This window comes from Glandiceps talaboti, chromosome 4, assembly GCF_964340395.1.
Source record: "Glandiceps talaboti chromosome 4, keGlaTala1.1, whole genome shotgun sequence".
Taxonomy (NCBI): domain Eukaryota; kingdom Metazoa; phylum Hemichordata; class Enteropneusta; family Spengelidae; genus Glandiceps; species Glandiceps talaboti.
The window spans coordinates 14,409,961-14,432,193 of record NC_135552.1 but is presented as its reverse complement, the minus strand read 5'-3'; the positions used below and the strand labels follow the sequence as shown (position 1 = coordinate 14,432,193).

At 36.2% G+C, this 22,233-nt stretch overlaps 2 protein-coding genes across 4 annotated transcripts in view; one reads left to right on the top strand and one right to left on the bottom strand.

Moving 5' to 3' along the window:
- LOC144434549 (membrane-bound glycerophospholipid O-acyltransferase 2-like) overlaps window positions 1-1,574 on the top strand; it is a 14,619-nt gene extending 13,045 nt beyond the window's left edge. For all 3 annotated transcript variants that reach the window (XM_078123015.1, XM_078123017.1, XM_078123016.1), the window contains one exon: window positions 1,214-1,574. In XM_078123015.1, the coding sequence (XP_077979141.1) occupies window positions 1,214-1,358 (145 nt within the window). In that variant the 3' untranslated portion in view covers window positions 1,359-1,574. The remainder of the gene's footprint in view (window positions 1-1,213) is intronic.
- Window positions 1,575-15,636: 14,062 nt separating this feature from the next.
- Window positions 15,637-21,813, bottom strand: LOC144434516 (tripartite motif-containing protein 55-like). The gene is made up of 7 exons (XM_078122977.1): window positions 21,158-21,813; window positions 20,210-20,305; window positions 19,349-19,582; window positions 18,380-18,402; window positions 17,361-17,482; window positions 16,857-17,000; window positions 15,637-16,180 (listed from the first exon to the last, which is right to left on the bottom strand). Exons 1-7 carry the CDS (start codon window positions 21,503-21,505, stop codon window positions 16,095-16,097), a joined length of 1,053 nt encoding a protein of 350 aa, XP_077979103.1. The 5' UTR covers window positions 21,506-21,813; the 3' UTR covers window positions 15,637-16,094.
- Window positions 21,814-22,233: the final 420 nt, after the last annotated feature.

Below are 22,233 nucleotides of genomic sequence, written 5' to 3'. Positions count from 1 at the left end.
AATGTTATTCAACCACGTGCGGTTGAATCACGGGGGTTTGAAATTGGCCATATTTGTTTACAAATTGTTGTTTTTGTTCATTGTTTACATTCTTTCCTTACAAAAATTAGTTGTTTTTTAAAAAATATATTTGTTTGGTTTATTTAACCAGCAAAATAACAAATTAAAATCGATTTAGGAAACCACACACCAGATTTTCAAATGATCACTTTATTACATGACACCTTGTAGGGAAAAGATACTTTTAAAGAGCAAAAAGAGTAAAAAAAACCCAAACCCCACAACTTTTTGTAAAGAAAGAAAGAAAGAATATAAACAATAAACAAAACCAAATATTTGTCAACAAATATGGCCAATTTCAAGCCCCTGTGGTTGAATGCAGTGTGTTTGGACCAAAAGTGCTCAAGTGTATGTAATACATAAACACATAGATCTCCCTAGCTTTGTGCAATATCGTTAATCATAATTATTCCAAAGTGTTCAACAGTTATAGCGGGCGCTCAGAACAATCGAACACAAAATATAGTAGTTATACGAGAAAAACAGTCATAATGGATGACTTTTGAAAATTGTTTTTTTAAAGACTTTATAGGTTAAGATTTAAGACGACGTCTGTTGTGTGTCTACCAAACCGTAAGCAGGCTGTAGATTACACATCAAACACGGGGAACATGCGGGTCAAAATTTTACTATACCTTTTCGTTGATCGTTTCCGAGTTGTAATAAAAAAAGAAAGTATGATAATGTTAGATCTTAGATTTGAATTGCTGATGACATTATAGAAGATGATTATGTAGAGAACTGTAACACAATGACATAATGGTGTACTGAGTGAAATATTTAGATGATACTCCCCAACATTTTTCTTCTTTCAGCCAAGGAAAATACGAGTGACCTAAGGGCAACTTTGTCACTACGCGTCGCTAGGTCAAGAGTATTTTCCGGCTGAATGAAGAAAAAATCTTGGAGAATAACGTAATTATACAGTGCCAGTAATATCAAAGAAAAATCGGGGAAAGTAATTGTAATTTTGAACGTTTTGTCTTATATTTCGAACACAGCAGAACCAGTGACGTAGACACGCTTTGTCGTGACGTAGACGCGCGTTCTCGTGACGTAGAACGTATATATTCCATAAATTTTGTTTAACTTTGCCTGAGTATGGTATAATATATAGTGAATTACACTTTACCTTTTTTTTATCTTCGAACAGCTCCTTTTATTTCAGTGGGCATATCATTGTATTATCATTCATCTTACTACTGCCAAGGAGAAAGTCAACTGTCAACAAAGTAACAACCAACCAAGATATTTATATAGACGGGAATGTGAAGGGAACGCTATCAAGAGACAACTAGCTAACTATTGACAGAGAACACAGACCCGTTATCTTAACACATGCATGATAACACTTACCTACGTTGAGCATTTCATCAGTCATTAGTGAATCGATATATATATATGAATCCACGATATTTTAGAATCACAGTTTTACCACTTTGTAAAACAATTGTATAACTATATATTTATACACCTCACATGAAGACTAAGCAGCTTCAAGATTACATGCACGACGAAGATATCGCAACTCACCAAATTCTCTGTTTTGACACACACACACACACACACACACACACACACACACACACACACACACACACACACACGCACGCACGCACGCACGCACGCACGCACGCACACGCACACACACACACGTGTTTGGTATGGTCGATAATAATATATATATTAGTAAGACTGACTTCAGAACTAATTTTACAACCGTTAGTTCAGCTAGTCATTTTTCCGTATTTATATATAGTATATATATATATATATATATATATATATATATATATATATATATATATATATATATATATATATATATATATATATATATATATATATATATCACGCTTTATGCGATCACCAGACACCTAATTATATATATTATATATGTATATATATGTATATATACATGTGTATATATATACATGACTTGTATATATATTATATTATATATATTGTTATCGAGCTTACCAAACATTTTAAAGGTACAGCAATCAACAGAGCATTTGAACAATGTCATCAAAGACGTCTGTTACAAAAGTAACATTATATATGCTCTCACCTGCCTAATATGCAATATCCAATACATCGGGAAAACTACAAAATCTTTCCATGAACACCTAAATGGTTATCGCGCCAACATCAAAACTAAAAACGCTGACAGATCTCCATACGCGGGAGTACATTCTGTATAGGGCAATGAATGTTTTGCTATAGTTCTCTACCTCATACGGGACAAGGACACGGAAAGCACGTGGATAAAAATAGCAGAGATAATATATCGAGTTTAGTTAACTCAGTTACTAGTAATATGTACCCTCAAGTCTTAAGCACTGACTTTCCCTCATTTTACTCAATTAGCAACCTAGTCATATAGTCATGTGACTTTTCCTCTTAATTATTCTGAAAAGCGTGATACGCATGTTAGCAGCGTTCATTGACAGCTTGATAAAGGTGTGCAAGTCACATCGAAACTTGCTGAAAAAATACTCTTAAGATTGGAAGTAAGGCCAACTTGGTACTGGTACTTTTTTTTACTTCAATCAGTTCTTCTCTTTTTGTACGTTTTCAATTTGGATCTATTTAACGTATTTTTTCTTTAAAATGTGCATATGGTATTACGTATTACGTCAATTAGTGATCAAGTAAAGGCTGTTAGTCTCATAAGGAGTATCGTGTTACCATGGTGACATTTCAATCGATGCTATTGGTCATACAATTATGTGTGTGAGTATATATATATATATATATATATATATATATATATATATATATATATATATATATGTGTGTGTGTGTGTGTGTGTGTGTGTGTGCGTTAGTGAGTGAGTGTGTTTGTATATATATATATATATATATATATATGTATATATATGTGTATCAAATATGTATATATATATATATATATATATATATGTGTGTGTGTGTGTGTGTGTGTGTGTGTGTGTGTGTGCGTGCGTTAGTGAGTGAGTGTGTTTGTATATATATATATATATATATGTGTGTATATATATATATATATCAAGCTCCAAATTTCATATTATTACTTTACCAATTTATAAATTTGCCGATTAGGAATAATTTAAAATAAAAAGCTGGTACATTTTGTAATTATGAATATAAAATGTTCAACCAACAGCCTGATTGATCACAATACAATGTGCAGTGCCTACTACCATGACAACTAGTCATACTATTAGACTAGTCATTATGTAAATGAACATGTGTTACTGGGATGATCACAGGAGTTAATATTAAATGATTAGTATGATTAATTGTAGTGGCACGTGGTAATTTATATGTAATAATGTATTAGAATGTAACATACGGGTGTTTGGTATTAACGAGTTAAAACTATTCTGAAGACAAGCTGCATGCTGACAGGAGGGTTAGGGTGTATGATTATAATGTATCTCAAGAGTACAATGCACCAGAGGCTATTATGTATGGTAGCTCAGCATTTTACATTTTGATATGTGTAGGTACAAACGTCTAATATATTGGCTTGCCTTTTTCCTTGCAGAAGGCATTCGGTTTAGTACAATAACGTTGTAATGTTTCTTTTAGTATTGCTGACGAATACATTCCTGTTGAATTTGAATCCTTCCCGCCCAACTATCCCGCTCGTGACTAATAACTAGTATTATATTATAGCATTACCAATTCCAGTGAATTTTGTGACGTCATCGCTGTACATTATTACTGATAATGTACTCCGTTATTGGGCATCGCGGCCCCGGAACGAGCATAACAATACACGCTTATGTCCGTAAGGCAATAACGGTGTGGGTATTTAAGAACAGGGAAATTATGGGGTAAACACCATAAGAATTTTTTGATTGAAATTAAAATGAAACAAATTTGTGTTCACAGCAGTTCATTGAAGTGTATATGTGTATGTACGTGTACGTACGTGTGTCGCTATGATTAGTATTCAGCTTCCGGGCCGAACATGGCAGACGATGTTCAACGCTGTGTATATTATACGTTGTTTTGCGTTTCTCGGTCTACAAATTCACTGGAATTGGCAAAACTATAAAATAATAACAATAATGTACGCCCTCCCAGTCCATAATGGACTCAAGCAAACTTTGCACTCCATAATGGGCTCGGCTGTCGCCTCGCCCATTATGTCGTTCAAAGTTTGCTTTCGTCCATTATGGGCTGGGAGGGCGTACATTATTGTTTAAATATACGACGTGAACGTCAGCAATGTCCAAGGATCATAATGTCCCACGGAGAAACAAAGAGAATATTCCATATTATCTGAAAATGAGCCTGGAATATCCTCGTGTGACATTGTCTAAGAATGACCCTGGAACATTCAATTTTGAATTATTAAAATATTTTCAAGGGACAGTCTACTTTGATAATGTCTAACAATGTCCAATGATGCATGCACATTCAATTTTATATGATAGTGACACTGGAATATTCAATTTTATCATAAATGATACGGGGACATTCTCATGTCCAAGGACATTGTCCAAGAATGATCCTTGAACATCATGGTTCCACTTTATCAAAAAATGATCACCCGTATGTGCCGTCCTCATTGTTTGTCGCCGTTGCCATGCCACCAATGTCCCTGGGGATCCTTGGACAATGCTGATCACTTCTAGTCACGAGCCACTTATCCCACAATACCCCACACATTAACACACATCATGGCTACCTTCGTGAACGAACACACATCAGTTGATCTAGAAGCCGCATACGATGTTTGGCATAACATTAAGGCTATTGGCTATTCTGGCCTGCCAAATAGTGTGTTTGCAGTACATTTGCTTAAAATCCATAGACAGTCGTGTGAGGAATGTTTTCCCGGAGATTTTCAACGACAGCAGAAGGGACTCGGACAGATCAATGTGAAAATTGAGAGAGAAGAGGACACCCAACAAAGTGGTGCTACGCCACAGCCCACGTCCAGTATGATGAGGTAAGTCGGGTATAGCAGGGTTTGTATGGAAACCCCAGAATCTGAAATGGTAATTTTTATTTTCATATTTGATAACAAAACCGTCCTAGATGCAATAATTTGATCTTCTTTTTTCGTTTTATTACTATGTAAGCAAAAAACACAATTCTGTACGAGGGACTCTTGTCTATATTTAATAATTAAATATTAATTATTCATAACATTTGGTCACGTGACTAGACAAAAGCAATACTCGTAATTATTGATTGCGTGGACCTAATGATGCTCAGTACAACCTGAGTGAAGCGTCTTAGCCAGAAGCACTTTACTAGAAAAAAAATTGGTTCCGGGTTACCTGTATGGCGATACAAGCCGAGTAGGCCAAAAAAAACATTTTGAATTGGAATTTTTATTTTCCAAATTTGTTATATTGCTTGTATGATTTTTATTATTTTTCTTCTATTTATATATATTCAATTTTTAAATATATTTCTGCCTTATTTTTAATTTTATTTCAAGTTTTTAGCACAGCTAAATTGATACAGGTTCATTTAGTGCTATAGCCATGTTGCCATGAGTGAGACACACAGGAATTCGCTTTGCATCAGATCTGTACATCAATATTTGATAGGCATGACGACATGTAGTAGTTCTAGCAAAGATAAATAGGGAGCGGAAAATTGCTACTGTCACGGGTGACAATTACTGTAGTTACAGTAACACTAGTTTGCATTGTCAAATCATGTCTGAAAGTGATATGTGAATAGACCATGAATGTTTCACACAGTTGGTGATGTGTCAGACAGTTGAGGAGGGGGACACAGACACTTGACTAGGTACCTGTGAGTAAAATAAAACGGTGGCTGGTGGGAAATATTTTGTATAAAAAAATATGGGGTATGCACCACCATTGCATCTACTCATATCATACACGCACAATGAATGGACATAACCCATTGCCCTTTGGCCAATAACATGTCAATGTCATTTCTAAAAACAGTTTATCATTGTTTACTTGTAGATGTGTGATATCAGAAACCATGGATGACCATTATCAACAAGGTTTCGAGGAGATGACAACAGGACAAGACAGCGATGTGAAATTAGAAACCAAAGATGACCAAAATCAACAAGACTTTGGGCAGGTGACAACTGGACAGCACAGATGTATGACATCAGAAACCGTAGCTGGCCAAAATGAACAAGACTTAGAGGAGGTGATAACTGGAGAAGATAGATATGTGGCATCAGAAACCATAGATGATCGGTATCAACAAGACTCAGAGGAGGTGACAACTGGTCAAGGTAGATGTGTGAAATCAGAAACTGTAGATGTCCAGTATCAACAAATTTCAGGGGAGATGACAACTGGAAAAGATAGATGTGTGAAATCAGAAACCGTAGATGGCCAAAATGAACAAGACTTAGAGGAGGTTATAACTGGAGAAGATAGATGTGTGAAATCAGAAACCGTAGATGACCAAAATCAGCAAGACTCAGAGGAGGTGACAACTGGACAGGATACACATGTGACATCAGAAACCAGAGATGACATGTATCAACAAGAATCAGAGGAGGTGACAACTGGAAAAGATAGATGTGTGAAATCAGAAATCGTAGATGACCGAAATCAAGAAGATGCTGAGGAGGCAACAACTGGACAGGATACACATGTGACATCAGAAACCATAGATGACTTGTATGAACAAGAATCACAGGAGGTGACAACTGGACAAGATAGATGTGTGAAATCAGAAACCGCAGTTGACCAAATTCAACAAGACACAGAAGGGGCAACAACTGGACAGGATAAACATATGACATCAGAAACAATAGATGACCAAAATCAACAAGATTTGGAGCAGATGACAACTGGACAGCAGAGATGTATGATATCAGAAACCGTAGCTGGCCAAAATGAACAAGACTTAGGGGAGGTGATAACTGGAGAAGGTATATGTGTGAAATCAGAAACTGTAGATTTCCAGTGTCAACAAGATTCAAGGGAGGTGGTAACTGAACTAGATAGATGTGTAAAATCAGAAACCGTAGATGACCAAAATGAACAAGACTTAGAGGAGGTGATAACTGGACAAGATAGATGTATGAAATCAGAAACCATAGATGACCAAAATCAACAAGATGCAGAGGTGGCGACAACTGGACAGGATACACATGTGATGTCAGAAACCAGAGATGACCTGTATCAACAAGAATCACAGGAGGTGACAACTGGACAAGATAGATGTGTGAAATCAGAAACTGTGGATGGCCAAAATCAACAAGACACAGAGGAGGCAACAACTGGACAGGATAAACATATGACATCAGACACCATAGATGACCAAAATCAACATGATTTGGAGCAGGTGACAACTGGACAGCAGAGATATATGACATCAGAAACTGTAGATGGCCAAAATGAACAAGACTTAGAGGAGGTGATAACTGGAGAAGGTATATGTGTGCAATCAGAAACTGTAGATTTCCAATGTCAACAAGATTCAGGGGAGGTGGTAACTGGACTAGATAGATGTGTAAAATCAGAAACCGTAGATTACCAAAATCAACAAGATTTGGAGCAGGTGACAACTGGACATCAGAGATATATGACATCAGAAACCGTAGCTGGCCAAAATGAACAAGACTTAGAGGAGGTGATAATTGGACAAGATAGATGTATGAAATCAGAAACCATAGATGACCAAAATCAACAAGATGCAGAGGTGGCGACAACTGGACAGGATACACGTGTGACATCAGAAACCAGAGATGACCTGTATCAACAAGAATCACAGGAGGTGACAACTGGACAAGATAGATGTGTGAAATCAGAAACTGGGGATGGCCAAAATCAACAAGACACAGAGGAGGCAACAACTGGACAGGATAAACATATGACATCAGAAACCATAGATGACCAAAATCAACAAGATTTGGAGCAGGTGACAACTGGACAGCAGAGATATATGACATCAGAAACTGTAGATGGCCAAAATGAACAAGACTTAGAGGAGGTGATAACTGGAGAAGGTATATGTGTGAAATCAGAAACTGTAGATTTCCAGTGTCAACAAGATTCAGGGGAGGTGGTAACTGGACTAGATAGATGTGTAAAATCAGAAACCGTAGATTACCAAAATCAACAAGATTTGGAGCAGGTGACAACTGGACAGCAGAGATATATGACATCAGAAACCGTAGCTGGCCAAAATGAACAAGACTTAGAGGAGGTGATAACTGGACAAGATAGATGTATGAAATCAGAAACCATAGATTACCAAAATCAACAAGATTTGGAGCAGGTGACAACTGGACAGCAGAGATATATGACATCAGAAACCGTAGCTGGCCAAAATGAACAAGACTTAGAGGAGGTGATAACTGGACAAGATAGATGTGTGAAATCAGAAACCATAGATGATCAGTATCAACAAGGCTCACAGGAAGTGACAACTGGACAAGATAGATGTGTGACATCAGAAACCATAGATGACCAGTATCAACAAGATGCAGAGGTGGCGACAACTGGACAGGATACACGTGTGACATCAGAAACCAGAGATGACCTGTATCAACAAGAATCACAGGAGGTGACAACTGGACAAGATAGATGTGTGAAATCAGAAACTGGGGATGGCCAAAATCAACAAGACACAGAGGAGGCAACAACTGGACTGGATAAACATATGACATCAGAAACCATAGATGACCAAAATCAACAAGATTTGGAGCAGGTGACAACTGGACAGCAGAGATATATGACATCAGAAACCGTAGCTGGCCAAAATGAACAAGACTTAGAGGAGGTGATAACTGGACAAGATAGATGTGTGAAATCAGAAACTGTAGATTTCCAGTGTCAACAAGACTCGGAGGAGGTGACAACTGGACAAGATAGATGTGTGAAATCAGAAACTGTAGATGACCAAAATCAACAAGACACAGAGGGGGCAACAACTGGACAGGATAAACATATGACATCAGAAACAATAGATGACCAAAATCAACAAGACTTTGAGCAGATGACAACTGGACAGCAGAGATGTATGACATCAGAAACCGTAGCTGGCCAAAATGAACAAGACTTAGAGGAGGTGATAACTGGACAAGATAGATGTATGAAATCAGAAACCATAGATGACCAAAATCAACAAGATGCAGAGGTGGCGACAACTGGACAGGATACACGTGTGACGTCAGAAACCAGAGATGACCTGTATCAACAAGAATCACAGGAGGTGACAACTGGACAAGATAGATGTGTGATATCAGAAACTGTGGATGGCCAAAATCAACAAGACACAGAGGAGGCAACAACTGGACAGGATAAACATATGACATCAGAAATCGTAGATGACCAAAATGAAAAAGCCTTAGAGGAGGTGATAACTGGAGAAGATAGATATGTGAAATCAGAAACCATAGATGACCAGCATCAACAAGAGTCAGAGGAGGTGACAACTGGACATGATGAACATGTTACATCAGAAACCATAGATGACCCAAATCAACAAGACTCAGAGGAGGTGAGAACCGTACAAGATAAAAATGTTACATCAGAATCCATGGATGACCAGTATCAAAAAGAGTTAAGGGAGGTGACAATGGGACAGGATAGATTTGTGAAATCAGAAACCATGGATAATGAATATCACCAAGAGTCAGGGGAGGTAACAGCTGGACGAGATAGATATGTGAAATCAGAAAGTATGGAAGACGAGCATCAACAAGACTCAGTGAAGGTGAGAATAGGACAAGATAGATGTATGAAATCAGAAACCATGGATGACCGATATCAACAAGACTCCAAGAAGGTAACAACTGGCGAAGAACTTGGCATCAACGTCTACTCAGCTGATAAACACCTGGTACTAAGTGTACCAGACTGTCGTATTGAATATCTAAGAAATAATCACATCTCTCCTAGTACTTCTAGAAACACTAGTTTTAAGCAAAGTACAAATAGAGGTGATAATATGATGAAATCCATAACAATAAAGACTGAAGGAGGTAATGGTAATCAACAAACTAGCCAAGAATGTCAGTCCATGAAATGTGAGGACAGAAGGGACCAAACAGGACTTAGTGCAGAAACTCCTAGAAGTGAACATTTGCCAGTTAAATTAATTCAAGTGACACTGCATAAAGATACGTTTGAAAGGATAGACAGTACACATTTGAATAATAATGAAAAACGTACCATTTTCTGTAAAAATCCACTAACACATAACAAACAGACTGGAGTTGAAGATGATTATATGACTTCAAAAAAGGATAAATCATTTAGACACACAAATATTGCTAAAGCTTCACAACCAAGTGATGATTTGGAGAAATACAAGATACACAAAAAGGATAAAACACTTATTAAGAAACAAATTAGAATCCACATAAATGGAAGACTATTTGTTTGTAAAGAATGTGATAAAGTGTTCAATCACAGTAGTATTCTAGAAAAACACATAAGAAGCCATACAATTACAAATGAAAGACCTTTTGTCTGTGAAAAGTGTGGCAAAGGGTTCAGTCTAAATACCACTCTAAAAAGACACTTACGAATCCATACTAATGAAAGACCATTTGTGTGTAAACAGTGTGGTAAAGGATTTCACCACAGTAGCAATCTAAAAGTACATGTAAGAGGCCATACAACTGAAACGCCGTGTATTTGTGAAAAGTGTGGTAAAGGGTTCAATCGAAATAGCACTCTAAAAATACACCTAAGAAGCCATACAAGTGAAAAACCATTTGTGTGTAAAACGTGTGGTAAAAAGTTTAAGCAAAACTGGAACCTGGAAAGACATGTGAGGAGCCATACAAATGAAAAACCATTTGTATGCAAAGAGTGTGGTAAAGGGTTTAGTCATAGAAGTCATCTAAAAATACATTTAAGAAAGCATACAAATGGAAGACTGTTTCTATGTAAAGAGTGTGGCAAAGGGTTTTATCGAAGTAGTGATCTAAAATTACACTTAAGAAGCCATAAAAATGAAAGACCATTTGTATGTAAAGAGTGTGGTGACAGGTTTAAGGAAAGATGCGGTCTTGGAAGGCATGTGCTGATACATGAAAATGAAAATGAAAGACCGTTTATATGTAAAGAGTGTGGAAAAGAGTTTAAACACAATTGCTATCTAAAATTACACATAAGAACCCACACAAATGAAAAACCATTTGTATGTAAACAGTGTGGTAAAAGGTTTAATCACAGTAGCAATCTAAAAGTACATTTGAAAAGCCATACAAATGAAAAACCATTTATATGTAAAGAATGTGGTAAAGGGTTTAGGCAAAACTGTGTTCTTAGAAATCACATGAGGGTACACACAAATGAAAGATCATTTGTATGCAAAGAGTGTGGTCAAGGGTTCAATCAAAAGAATAATATGAAAACACACATGCGAATCCATGCAAAGGATAGACCATTTATATGTAATGAGTGTGGTAAAGGGTTCAATCGAAAAAACAATTTGAAAATGCACATAAGAAACCATACAAATGAAAGACCATTTGTGTGTATAGAGTGTGGTAAAGGGTTTACGGACAGAAGTCACCTGAAAGTACACTTAAGAATTCATTCAAGTGAAAGACCGTTTGTATGTAAAGAGTGTGGTAAAGGGTTTAAGCTAAAAAGTACTCTGGATAGACATGTGAGAATACATAAAAATGAAAGACCATATATTTGTAAAAAGTGTGGTCAAGAGTTTAGTCACAGTAACGATCTGAAGAAGCATCGGCGGATCCATACACAGAAAAGACCATTTGTATGTACAGAGTGTGGTAAAGGGTTCAATCAAAGCAGTCATCTGAAATCGCATGTAAGAACCCATACAAGTGGAGGACCATTTGTATGTAAAGAGTGTGGTAAAGAGTTCAATAGAAATAGCAGTTTGAAGACACATTCAAAGATCCATATAAAGAAAGGCAAGAATGGAGATAAATGTGATAAAATGTTCATGCAAAGATTAAATCAACAGGACACATGAGAAAGTCACACAAGTTTAAAATGATAAACCTCTCATATGATCGTAACCTGGAAAGCATTGACATAATAAAGTTGATAAGATGCACATGAATCTCATCTCATCTCATATTTTTAGTAGAACAACTTGACCAAGGGACTGACTCAAAACGTATTATGTAACAATACGCTTGAAAGGAAATTTCGTTGTTGGGTGGGGGTGTTTTGGTTCAAATTGACGTTAAAAAGTAGGTATAATTAACGATTTTCAGTAATCAGACATTAACTATTAAAACAATGCATGTTGTGAACGTCAGCGAGTGATTGCAACAAAGGCTCATTCCTGATAGGTTAAGTTTTACAAATACTCTATGTGTCATATGTATGATTGATCTTTTTGTAATTAGACAATACCTTCAGCTTCAAATGTTATGTAATTTTGTACATACATCCATGATATCAAAAAGCACATCGTCAAAAAAAATTGTTGGTGTATTTTTTATATTAATAAGTAATTTGCATAATTGATGAATTTGGGTTATTCCACTATGAAAAGGCTTGTGTGTTTGTGGAAGTCATTCAGTGTACATCTTGTTTGTAATGCAATATCTTAAGAATACTAGCTTCAAATGTTAACTACATTCTTCCAATTTCATACAGTTGGTGTAAAAATTGAGTCAAAGCTATTAAATGAACTATCAAGATCAGTGAGCCTTGATCACAAGGTTTCATGTCCATCACTTATACAGTGTGGGCTCTGTATTTAGTTAATGATATAAACAGTAACATCATGCACACTACTACACAAGGCATAATCTGGTCAGCAGCCAGTGAAAGTTGGTAAAATCTGTTAAAGTTTAAACAAATACTCACATACGTACAGAATCCCTATGGAAAGCCTTAAAATAGAAAAAAAAGCAAGAAAACTGTTCCATTACATTGACTGCATTTTTGGGTACACATGTCATATGGAAATAGACGTATTCTATTCGTTTCCCCACCCGAATATGTACCTGATATCTTACTATATGTGTGTGGTTCATTGTCATCTAGTCTGACTAGGGTTGGAACGCTATGCATTTTACCTGCGATCCTGTAAACTCGACATCATGAAAAATACCTAGGTCTTTGTTATCATCTACGTATATATCATCAACGGGTTGTCGGTGGCCGAGTGGTTAAACAACTTGCCTCTTACCACTGCGGTTGGGGTTGGAACCCATTCAGGGTTTGATTAAATTTGCCACGATGTAAGTAAGAAGAGTGTTGTTCAGTTAGACTCTACTGTACAATGCGGGTTTTCCCCACGGGTACTCCGGTTTCCTTCTGCACTAACACTGAACCAAAGGAGCCTATAAATTGAACTAGCTCCCGTTGGTTATCCGAGAAAGAAATAAAGGACTTAAAGTCAACAAGCTTTTGTAGACGACACATAATTGACCCTGAATGTAAAGGCCAATAATCAAGGTCTTAAAAGAAAGCTTGTACCTGATTGTGGGGTTGTGGGGACCGATACTCAATAGAGTCTCTATGGTTGTTAGTTATGCAGTAAATGCTTACTTTTAACCATCAATATGGCCGCCATTCAGTTAATCGTGATCAATCTTTAATGATTATATATGTTACTCTTGTTCTGTATTATCTGCAATCATTAATAAGAAATTGGCAGCAAATAAATAAAAGAAAGTGTCTGTGATATACAAAAAAATGGTTTTATTTTGATAATTCCCTGTGGAGGTCAGGGTCAAAGGTCAATGTCTCAAAGGAAAGTGTGCATCTCATAATATGAGGTAGACACTTGAATTGAGTCGCTCTGCGTTAAATGTTTTGAGTTATACAGTAGTATTGATTTTTAGATTGAAATATGGCTGCCATTTTGTCGATCTGCATATGTGATGTACACGTGTCCTATGTATGTCACCTGTGTGCCAGGTTTAAATAAAATTGGATAATTCATGTCAGAGAAATGATGTATTTTGTATGGACAAATGCACCACTGAGGTATGTTCAAATTCAAATTCCAAAACTTTATTGTTTGCATATAAAATCTCAGTCTTCAGAATCGCCTAGACATTACAAAAAAACCATGTAACTCGTATACAATAATGAAAATAAAAAATAGTACATTACACAACTGTAGAAGGGTGAAGTAACAAAACATTTAAAATAGTTGCATAGCATTCAACATAGGTACGGTTGATGGTAAGAATGATTCTGTTGTTAAAAATATAATGACACAATCGTCACTAGCAACCATGGCCACACCCTTATTAGCAGCAGTCAGATACCAGTATATTTTGCAAAGATACCAACATTAATAGAGAGGCTGACCATTCAAAAAAAATGCAAATATGCATAGCAACAAGACCATACCCATAGTAACAGTCAAATGATGGCACACCTTGTAAGGATAAGGGAAATGTGTAGATAGGCATGTGCATATATGTCCAAAACTAGGGATGGATAAGCAAGTGGATAATCATTCAGAAAATGGATATAGGTGCCTAGCAGCAAAAGCACGCCCATAGCAACAGCCAAGTGATGGCCTTTTGGCAAAGATAACATTAGGGATGGATAGGCCAGTGGATGAACATTCAAAATATGAACACATATATAATACTTAAGACTGCGCCCATAGCAATGGTGAAATGATGATGTGCACATCCCAGATAACAGCAGGGTAAGGATGGGTAGGAATGTAGATAAAACAATTCAAAAATTAAAACATTTACTATACAGTTGTACTACAACGCCGTTAGCGCTATTCTTCTTAACATTTCGAAATATTCGAAATATAGTGTTTTCTATCTGTGGACATATTAACATGAGATTAAACGCTACACCGTTCTCTAGCTAGCATTTATTGTACTTCCCAAGTTTACATGTCCAAGCTTATATCAATGGTAATTTTCATACATTCCAATTAAAAAAAACAACATAAAGTTTACCTCACAGTAAATCAAGTTGACATGGTAATATTTACTATCTGAATTATAACATTCAGGAATCGTCGTGTTGTGAGAAATTCATGTTATATTTATATAAGACATGGCGTTCAAGAGCTTAGCAAAATATGAAATAAACCCAATGTCTTCTATCTATCTATCTGTCTGTCTGTCTGTCTGTCTGTCTGTCTGTCTGTCTGTCTGTCTGTCTGTCTGTCTTTCTTTTTGTCTGTCTTTCAGTCTGTCTCTGAATCGATTTATCTTCCTTTACAAAAATCTCTCTATTATTAAAATTTATTTGAAGTACATTTTGTAATTGTACACCCATCCGGCTATATAGTCCCACACGATAAGGTTACGATAGATCCTACTATGAATATTAGACCTGTTGTTAGTTCCAAGATACATCGCTCGTCTCCACCTACAACGCCTTACATTTTGTAAGCGCACAGGGTTTGCACTTGCACTTGCTTCGCATTCTCTATATTTAGGGAGTGGTTGTAACCAGACCGTACCCTGAGTTTACCAGTAAAACCCTTCCCTGCCACTGATGTTGTGTATTCTTTATTAAAGGTCAATATGCATTTTCTCCATTACACAATGAAAATGTGACTTCAAATGTATAATAAAAAACAAAACAAGCTTAAACATAACGATATAAACGATGTAGTCACACGCTATGCATCTTGGAACCGGAAAAGTCGACCATATGCATTATTCACATTAACATATGATTGATTCGTTATTGCTGCGATCAGTGCACTGGACCATGACTTTGTATCTCAACTTAGTTCAACGTAAAAACAAATCAACCAATAGCACAAAAGTGGTTATCTGAAGTCATGTGATGTAAAATGATAAACTGCGATCTCAAATCCTTGGTTTGTACGTCAAAAGATCAACATGAATGCCCCAAATGTTTACTATCGCAAAAAGTTACTGGAACACGTTTTCATATACTATTAACAAAGTTTGGAGAGAATTGAAGAACTTTGATTTTCAGGGAAATTTATCCCAAAGGTGCATTCTGCCTTGAAAAACAGTCACTGAAACAACCCGTTATACCCTGTAAATACAGGTGCAATAGAAGTACAGTTATTAGGTTTAGTCACATACGTTTGGAATTAATTTCAAATACTTTTATTATAAATTCGACGTAAATTTTAGTTAAAAGTTTGGAAGACGAAAGGTCTTGAGTTTATGTTGCAGTTTCAAAACATATTGGCTCCGCTGGGGATGCATCCTTTGGCGAACTTGAGAGAGGCGAGTATTTTTTCTTGCCATCTGCAACGAAATGAGCAAGTATATGAATAAGTGAAACGGCGTATGATGTAACATACTAATATGGTATAATGACGCAAAATGTGATAATATTTACGAGTCTACTAAACTATCATTGACTTTGTTCCATAAATCATCTATATTCAAGTCGACTTAATCTATCAATTTTGTTCAATGGGCCATCCATATCACACATACATACATACATACATACATACATACATACATACATACATACACACACATACATACACACATACATACATACATACTTACACACACACACACACACACACACATACATACATACATACATACATACATACATACATACATAGGCCATCTATCCATAAGCTATATCTATGTTTATTAAATCACCCATAACGTCACTGCAGAGATCGTCAATTTAACCATCTATATCCAATTATACTAATTCATCCATAACGTCACTGCATAGATCATCTATCCATAAACTATCTATATCCAAGTCTGCTAAATCATCCATAACGTCGCTGCATAGATCGTCATTTTGACCATCTATATCCAAGTCTACCAAATCATTCATAACGTCGCTGCATAGATCATCTATCTATAAACTATCTATATCCAAGTCCACTAAATCATTTTATAGCGTCACTGCATAGATCATCCATAAACTATCTATATGCAACTGTTTTACCTTGGTTTTGTTTCTTTGAGCGTCTGTACCCCAGTCTACTGCCACTCTCTTTGCTTGGTTTGGACGTGACCTGCGATTGTTCACTTTTACTGGCCTGTTCCGAATCCCCTTTCTTTTCTTCCTGTTCGTCAACTTTCAATTTATCTAATGATTATAAATGCATTTACATGTAATGTATGTAACAATTAGCAATGCACATAGATTAGATCAGATTAGATTAGATTAGGTTAGACTAGATTATATTAATTTGGGAAATTACATGCTCGCCTTGTGCATACAACAAATATCAAATATAAATACATAAAATTCTTCATATATGCACTTTATCTAATGAAATACAAGTACGTGTAGATGCAATTTATTTAATCATTAGCAATTCGCACAGATGCAATTTATCTAATGAAATAAACATAGTTGCAATATATTTAGACTTAATAATTAGAAATGTACACATTCATCAATTTATTGCCTGATTAATTACTAGGAATACACAGAGATGCTCACCCCGAACGTCGATGCGCAGTTTGTGTAATTCTTCCTTGACAGACTTGAAATCAACTGATATAACAAACTTATCGCTGACAGCCGGTGTCATGGTGGGTAAAGCGTCTGACGCATTGTCCAGACTGAAAGATGGAAGAGAGATCATTATATTATCAATGATAAACCTTGACGACTGACAGGAATAGAGTCAACCAAAAGACTTCTATAATATTCCCTCTCATATACAAAAAAATGTTCCTATTTATTTAAAGAGTCTTAAATGATTTCATGAAAGAGAAAAAAAACAAGAATGTTTGGAATATGATAAAACGTATGATATAGTAGTGTCAATTTATCGAGATCAAATAGTATAAAAAAAAAATTCTTTAGTTAGGCTTTCGACGCCCCCCACCCCTTCTAGGTTAATTGGAAAAATTGTTTCAGACAATTTCAAATCAGTATGTATGCTATCAATACAAAGTCAGTATGTCATGAGGAAAATGGTTCTTTTATTGACACTTTAAGGTATTTTTAGTGCCAGGCATTTACTATAGCGAATTCCTTGACATTTACAAAAAACATATCTGTATTCAGGGGTACGAAACAAATTCCATTAAAAGTAGAATAGTTTGTATAAGATTAGAACTAAAAATGGTTCAACCCTCACCCCGCCCCCAAATTAAAAGAGTTTAGTGTTTTATCCTCCATTGGACTATTCATCTCGCCTCTAAATAATTAATTTGAAGAATTACATGTAAGTGCATCTCAGTCTGTGTAAGATACGAGACGTCGACGTGCCACGCTATTAGTTATCCTTGGTCTCAATATGTCTTGTTAACACATCAAGTGAATTCTCTGTGTTAGGAACTGTGCAGTGTAGCTGGGTAAACAGTTGTCCGACATATTCATACACTCCCTGTAACTGTTCGAGCAAGCCAGATTATTGTGCAAAAATGAGAGAATTCAGTCAATTCTCATTCACTATACTAGTACGAAAACGAACAGTTTGAATTTTTTATGAGATCATTGTATTTACTGACCTGTCTTGCAGCGACTTGGTGTTCTGGAATAAAAAATATGAGAAGTGAACAAAATGTATTATAATTATAAGCGTACAAATCAAAATACTTCATGGCTGCACACATGGTTGCACAAATAAATGTTTTTGTTTTTTTAAATGTTGTAATGATGGGAACAATGACAATTTAGAATTTATCCACAGTCAATCACTCAGATAATATATGTCGCTGTGTCCGTGTGCTTTACTACAATAAATATGAAATGCAGCAACACAAATTTATGAATTATTGAGCACGAAGCTTTCACCATCACTTTATACAACCAAACCAGAGTGACTATACAGCTTTTTGTTACAAATTACCCACAAAACAAAAGACAGATACTGATATAAAATGCAAAATAAATTGATACATTTTATCTCACTTTGAACACAAATCAACACCACTGTCGGATGAGACAAGGAAGACTCAAACACAAAACTGTGAATGTGTGAGATAAAGTGTAACATTGTATGTACGTATTTTGTTTTTTGTTTGTGTAATTGGCAATAAAAAAACATTGTATGTGTTGTAAAAATCATGGTGCCGCCAATTGAAACTCTATAGTCTTTCTGGTTTGGTAGTAACTTGTGTAATTAAGTTCCACGTCGAATACGGCAACTCTACTGAGATGATATGATATGATCATGATATGACATTTTCAAAGTATAAAGTTCTAAGTAGGACCCCCACCCCCACACACATAAAAAGATTTCGCGAATCCATAAGTCGTTTTGGCCATAATTGGATAGTTTGCATTATGAGATCTAAACAGCTTTCTAATATACTTTTACAGAATAACTTTTCTACATAAATTTTGAATCCGTTTCCGACACTGTATAAGTCCAACAACGTTCGACGAATTGTATACCTATCATGTTTACCAGACACCCCAACTTCCTATATTTCCTCCCAATATATATCGTCTTTGAAAACTGGAGAATTACCAACCTTGATGAATTCCTTTTGCTTCATAGATTCCATATTATTCTTGACTTTCACCTCAGCGTGTTTAGCTTCAGTAAGCGCCTTGTTGTACACTGCTATTTGTCGTCTTAATTGTGTATTGATATCAATTTTATGTTTGTCAATATCGGTGATCATCGATTTACGTTTCTGGTCTAATAACGTGGACAACGAGTCACACTCCTTGGAAATGGATACCTTCAGTTTACTGCAGTTTTTCTGTAAATATATATTAAACAGATCAAAATAAACCCATCCATGGTTCAGCAAGAAAGAGCATTGCGTTACCATGGCGACGACAAATTGACATGTATTTAAAGGCCCATTTCAGGCTAGGATTGAAATTTGGGTGTGGAAAATAACTGTAGAAAATGTTTGTCTTGAATAAAAGAATGATCCTATGTAATTATTATGTAGATATCAAGATAATAACAATGCGAGAACGTGGGATTCAAATCCTGGCCTTTGAATATAATAGTGGATCCAAGTATAATACAGAGTTGAAAGTTACCATTCTTTCAAATATTTGTACAAAAACTATGTTGACGAGAGTTAGCACTCAGGTAGTCTAAGATAATAACAAGAAGCAGACACATGATTCGATTTGATATTCGATATGGAATGATATGATATGATATGATATGATATGATATGATATATGAGATGAGATGAGATGAGATGAGATGAGATGATATGATATGAGGCAAGGAACAATACATGTACTTGGAAAACAAACAAATAAGGTAACCAAAATATGATTATGATTATACACATTTCATAGTGTGCAATCGTTAACAATGTCTTTTGGTAATAACCGTCGTGAGTAATACCATTGGTCCTACGTACCTCCACTGTTTCACATTTTTCATCTAGGGCTTTGATAAACCGTTCCATTTCTTTGATTTTCTCCCCCAGAGACGCCATGTGGTTTATAACACTGCCCTAAAAAAATCGAATAAGGTATCAGACTTGTCAGGTCATTTATAACTGAATTGCATCGCTCACATGCAGCCAACGAGCCACTTGTGAATTCATTCGAAAAAAGCAAAATATAGTCAAGGACATATGTTGACAGTTATATATTGTAAAGAGGAAATTGAAAGCTGTTCGTATGACCCCTCCATCTGCAGAATTTAACTACATGCCCTCCCAATCCCGCTGGATCCACATGCCCTCTGCCCACTAACTGGAATTAATATATGTCTCTCCCTTTCCCCTCTCCCAGTATCTGCAAGCTCCCCACTGCGTAGATTAATCTGATACCAAATGAATTAATCACTCTGGGCAAAACTCCTATCCTTTCTTCAATAACGCTCAATGCTGCCCGCATTGCCGATACCCTTCCATTCTAAGTTACAGTACCACTCATTAACAACTGAAATTCATGTTTTGGCCGCAGAAATTAAACATTGGTTTCTTTCCACTCCTACGGACAAATACAAAAAGTCCCCTCCCGGTTCATTTGCTGCACCTGATCGCTGACCTGTATTGTTTTCATCAGGTAAATGTATCATAAGATTGGAGCTATAGCAACATCAATCGTTAAAGTTATACTATAGATGCATGTTGGTGATGAGTCGATGATAACTAAGTCATCGTCAGTAGGCTTCGCTGCGCTTTGAACAAACGCATTCTTTTCAACCAATATGTTTTCATATTATTATGCAAACAACTTGATGTGGACAATGCCAGTCGTTGGGTCATTCACGCAGTTGAAGAGAAACATGCATGAAAGGCGGGTATAACAAATGGCATATATGACAACAAGGGCGGCATACTAGACAACTAACTCACCTTTCGTCTCATGTAAGATATACTTAATGTAGAATACGGATCATCTTGATCTTGGTGGTCCATTGAATTCTTCCGTTTCATTTGACGAACCTTGTCACAGAGATTCTGAAGTCGGAAATTGCGGGGCAAGGCATCTATACCACGTTCATCTAGTAGTACCTCGGCGCGACACTCTGGACAGTGAAATTTACCATGGCTTTGTTTCTTTAAAGCCTGTTTTTGCAAGGCTTCACAGCACTTCCTGCATAGATCATGACCACACAGTAACATCACAGGGTCTTCAAAAACTTCTGCACATACGCAGCACGTCAAGTCGTCTTCCAAGGAATTATCTTTTGGTGACGCCATGCCGATGATATCTCTGACGAGAAAACCAAGTACTCTTTGCGACAATTATATTTGTTAGGTGAAAAAGACACTATATAGGTCCCTTGACCTTAGTTTCGTTCCGTACCCTTTGCTAAAAACTCGACGTCCCGTCCGAATTGTGGTCCTCCCAATCACTCCGCTTCTGTCTTGAGTCTGTCAGTGTGTCCTGTGTTACACCCAGAAACGATTATTTTGATGTTCAGTATACGATGTTTTCATGTGGAAACGCGAATAATTGCGCTATCATGATGATATTAAAAGAACTACCATTGAACTGAACGCACACCGTATTACAAGCAGAACAAAAAAAAGATGGCGGCCAACCCTGAGGTTATTGTTTGGGATTTCAATACTTTGAATAGACAGGTCAACAAAAGTGTGGAATAAAACAGACCAGTTATAGTACGTGACCGGAATTGAAAAATAACATGACACAAGTGGTTTCATAGAATGGGCAACCTATGATGTTTCTGTTGTAATTGCAAATCATTTAAAAATAAATCTTAGCAGATATGAAATTATAAAATTTAAATTTTATGAGAAAATTAGGCAATGTCCAAATCAAAGACCAGGTAGTAATCTAAGAGAAGAGCTAACATACCTTCAAACCTCCAGTGGAATTCATGGTGTCCGTTCCTCTGGCTAACCCCCCCCCCCCAAAAAAAAAAAAAAAAAAAAAGAAAAAAAGAAAAAAAAGAAAAAAGAAA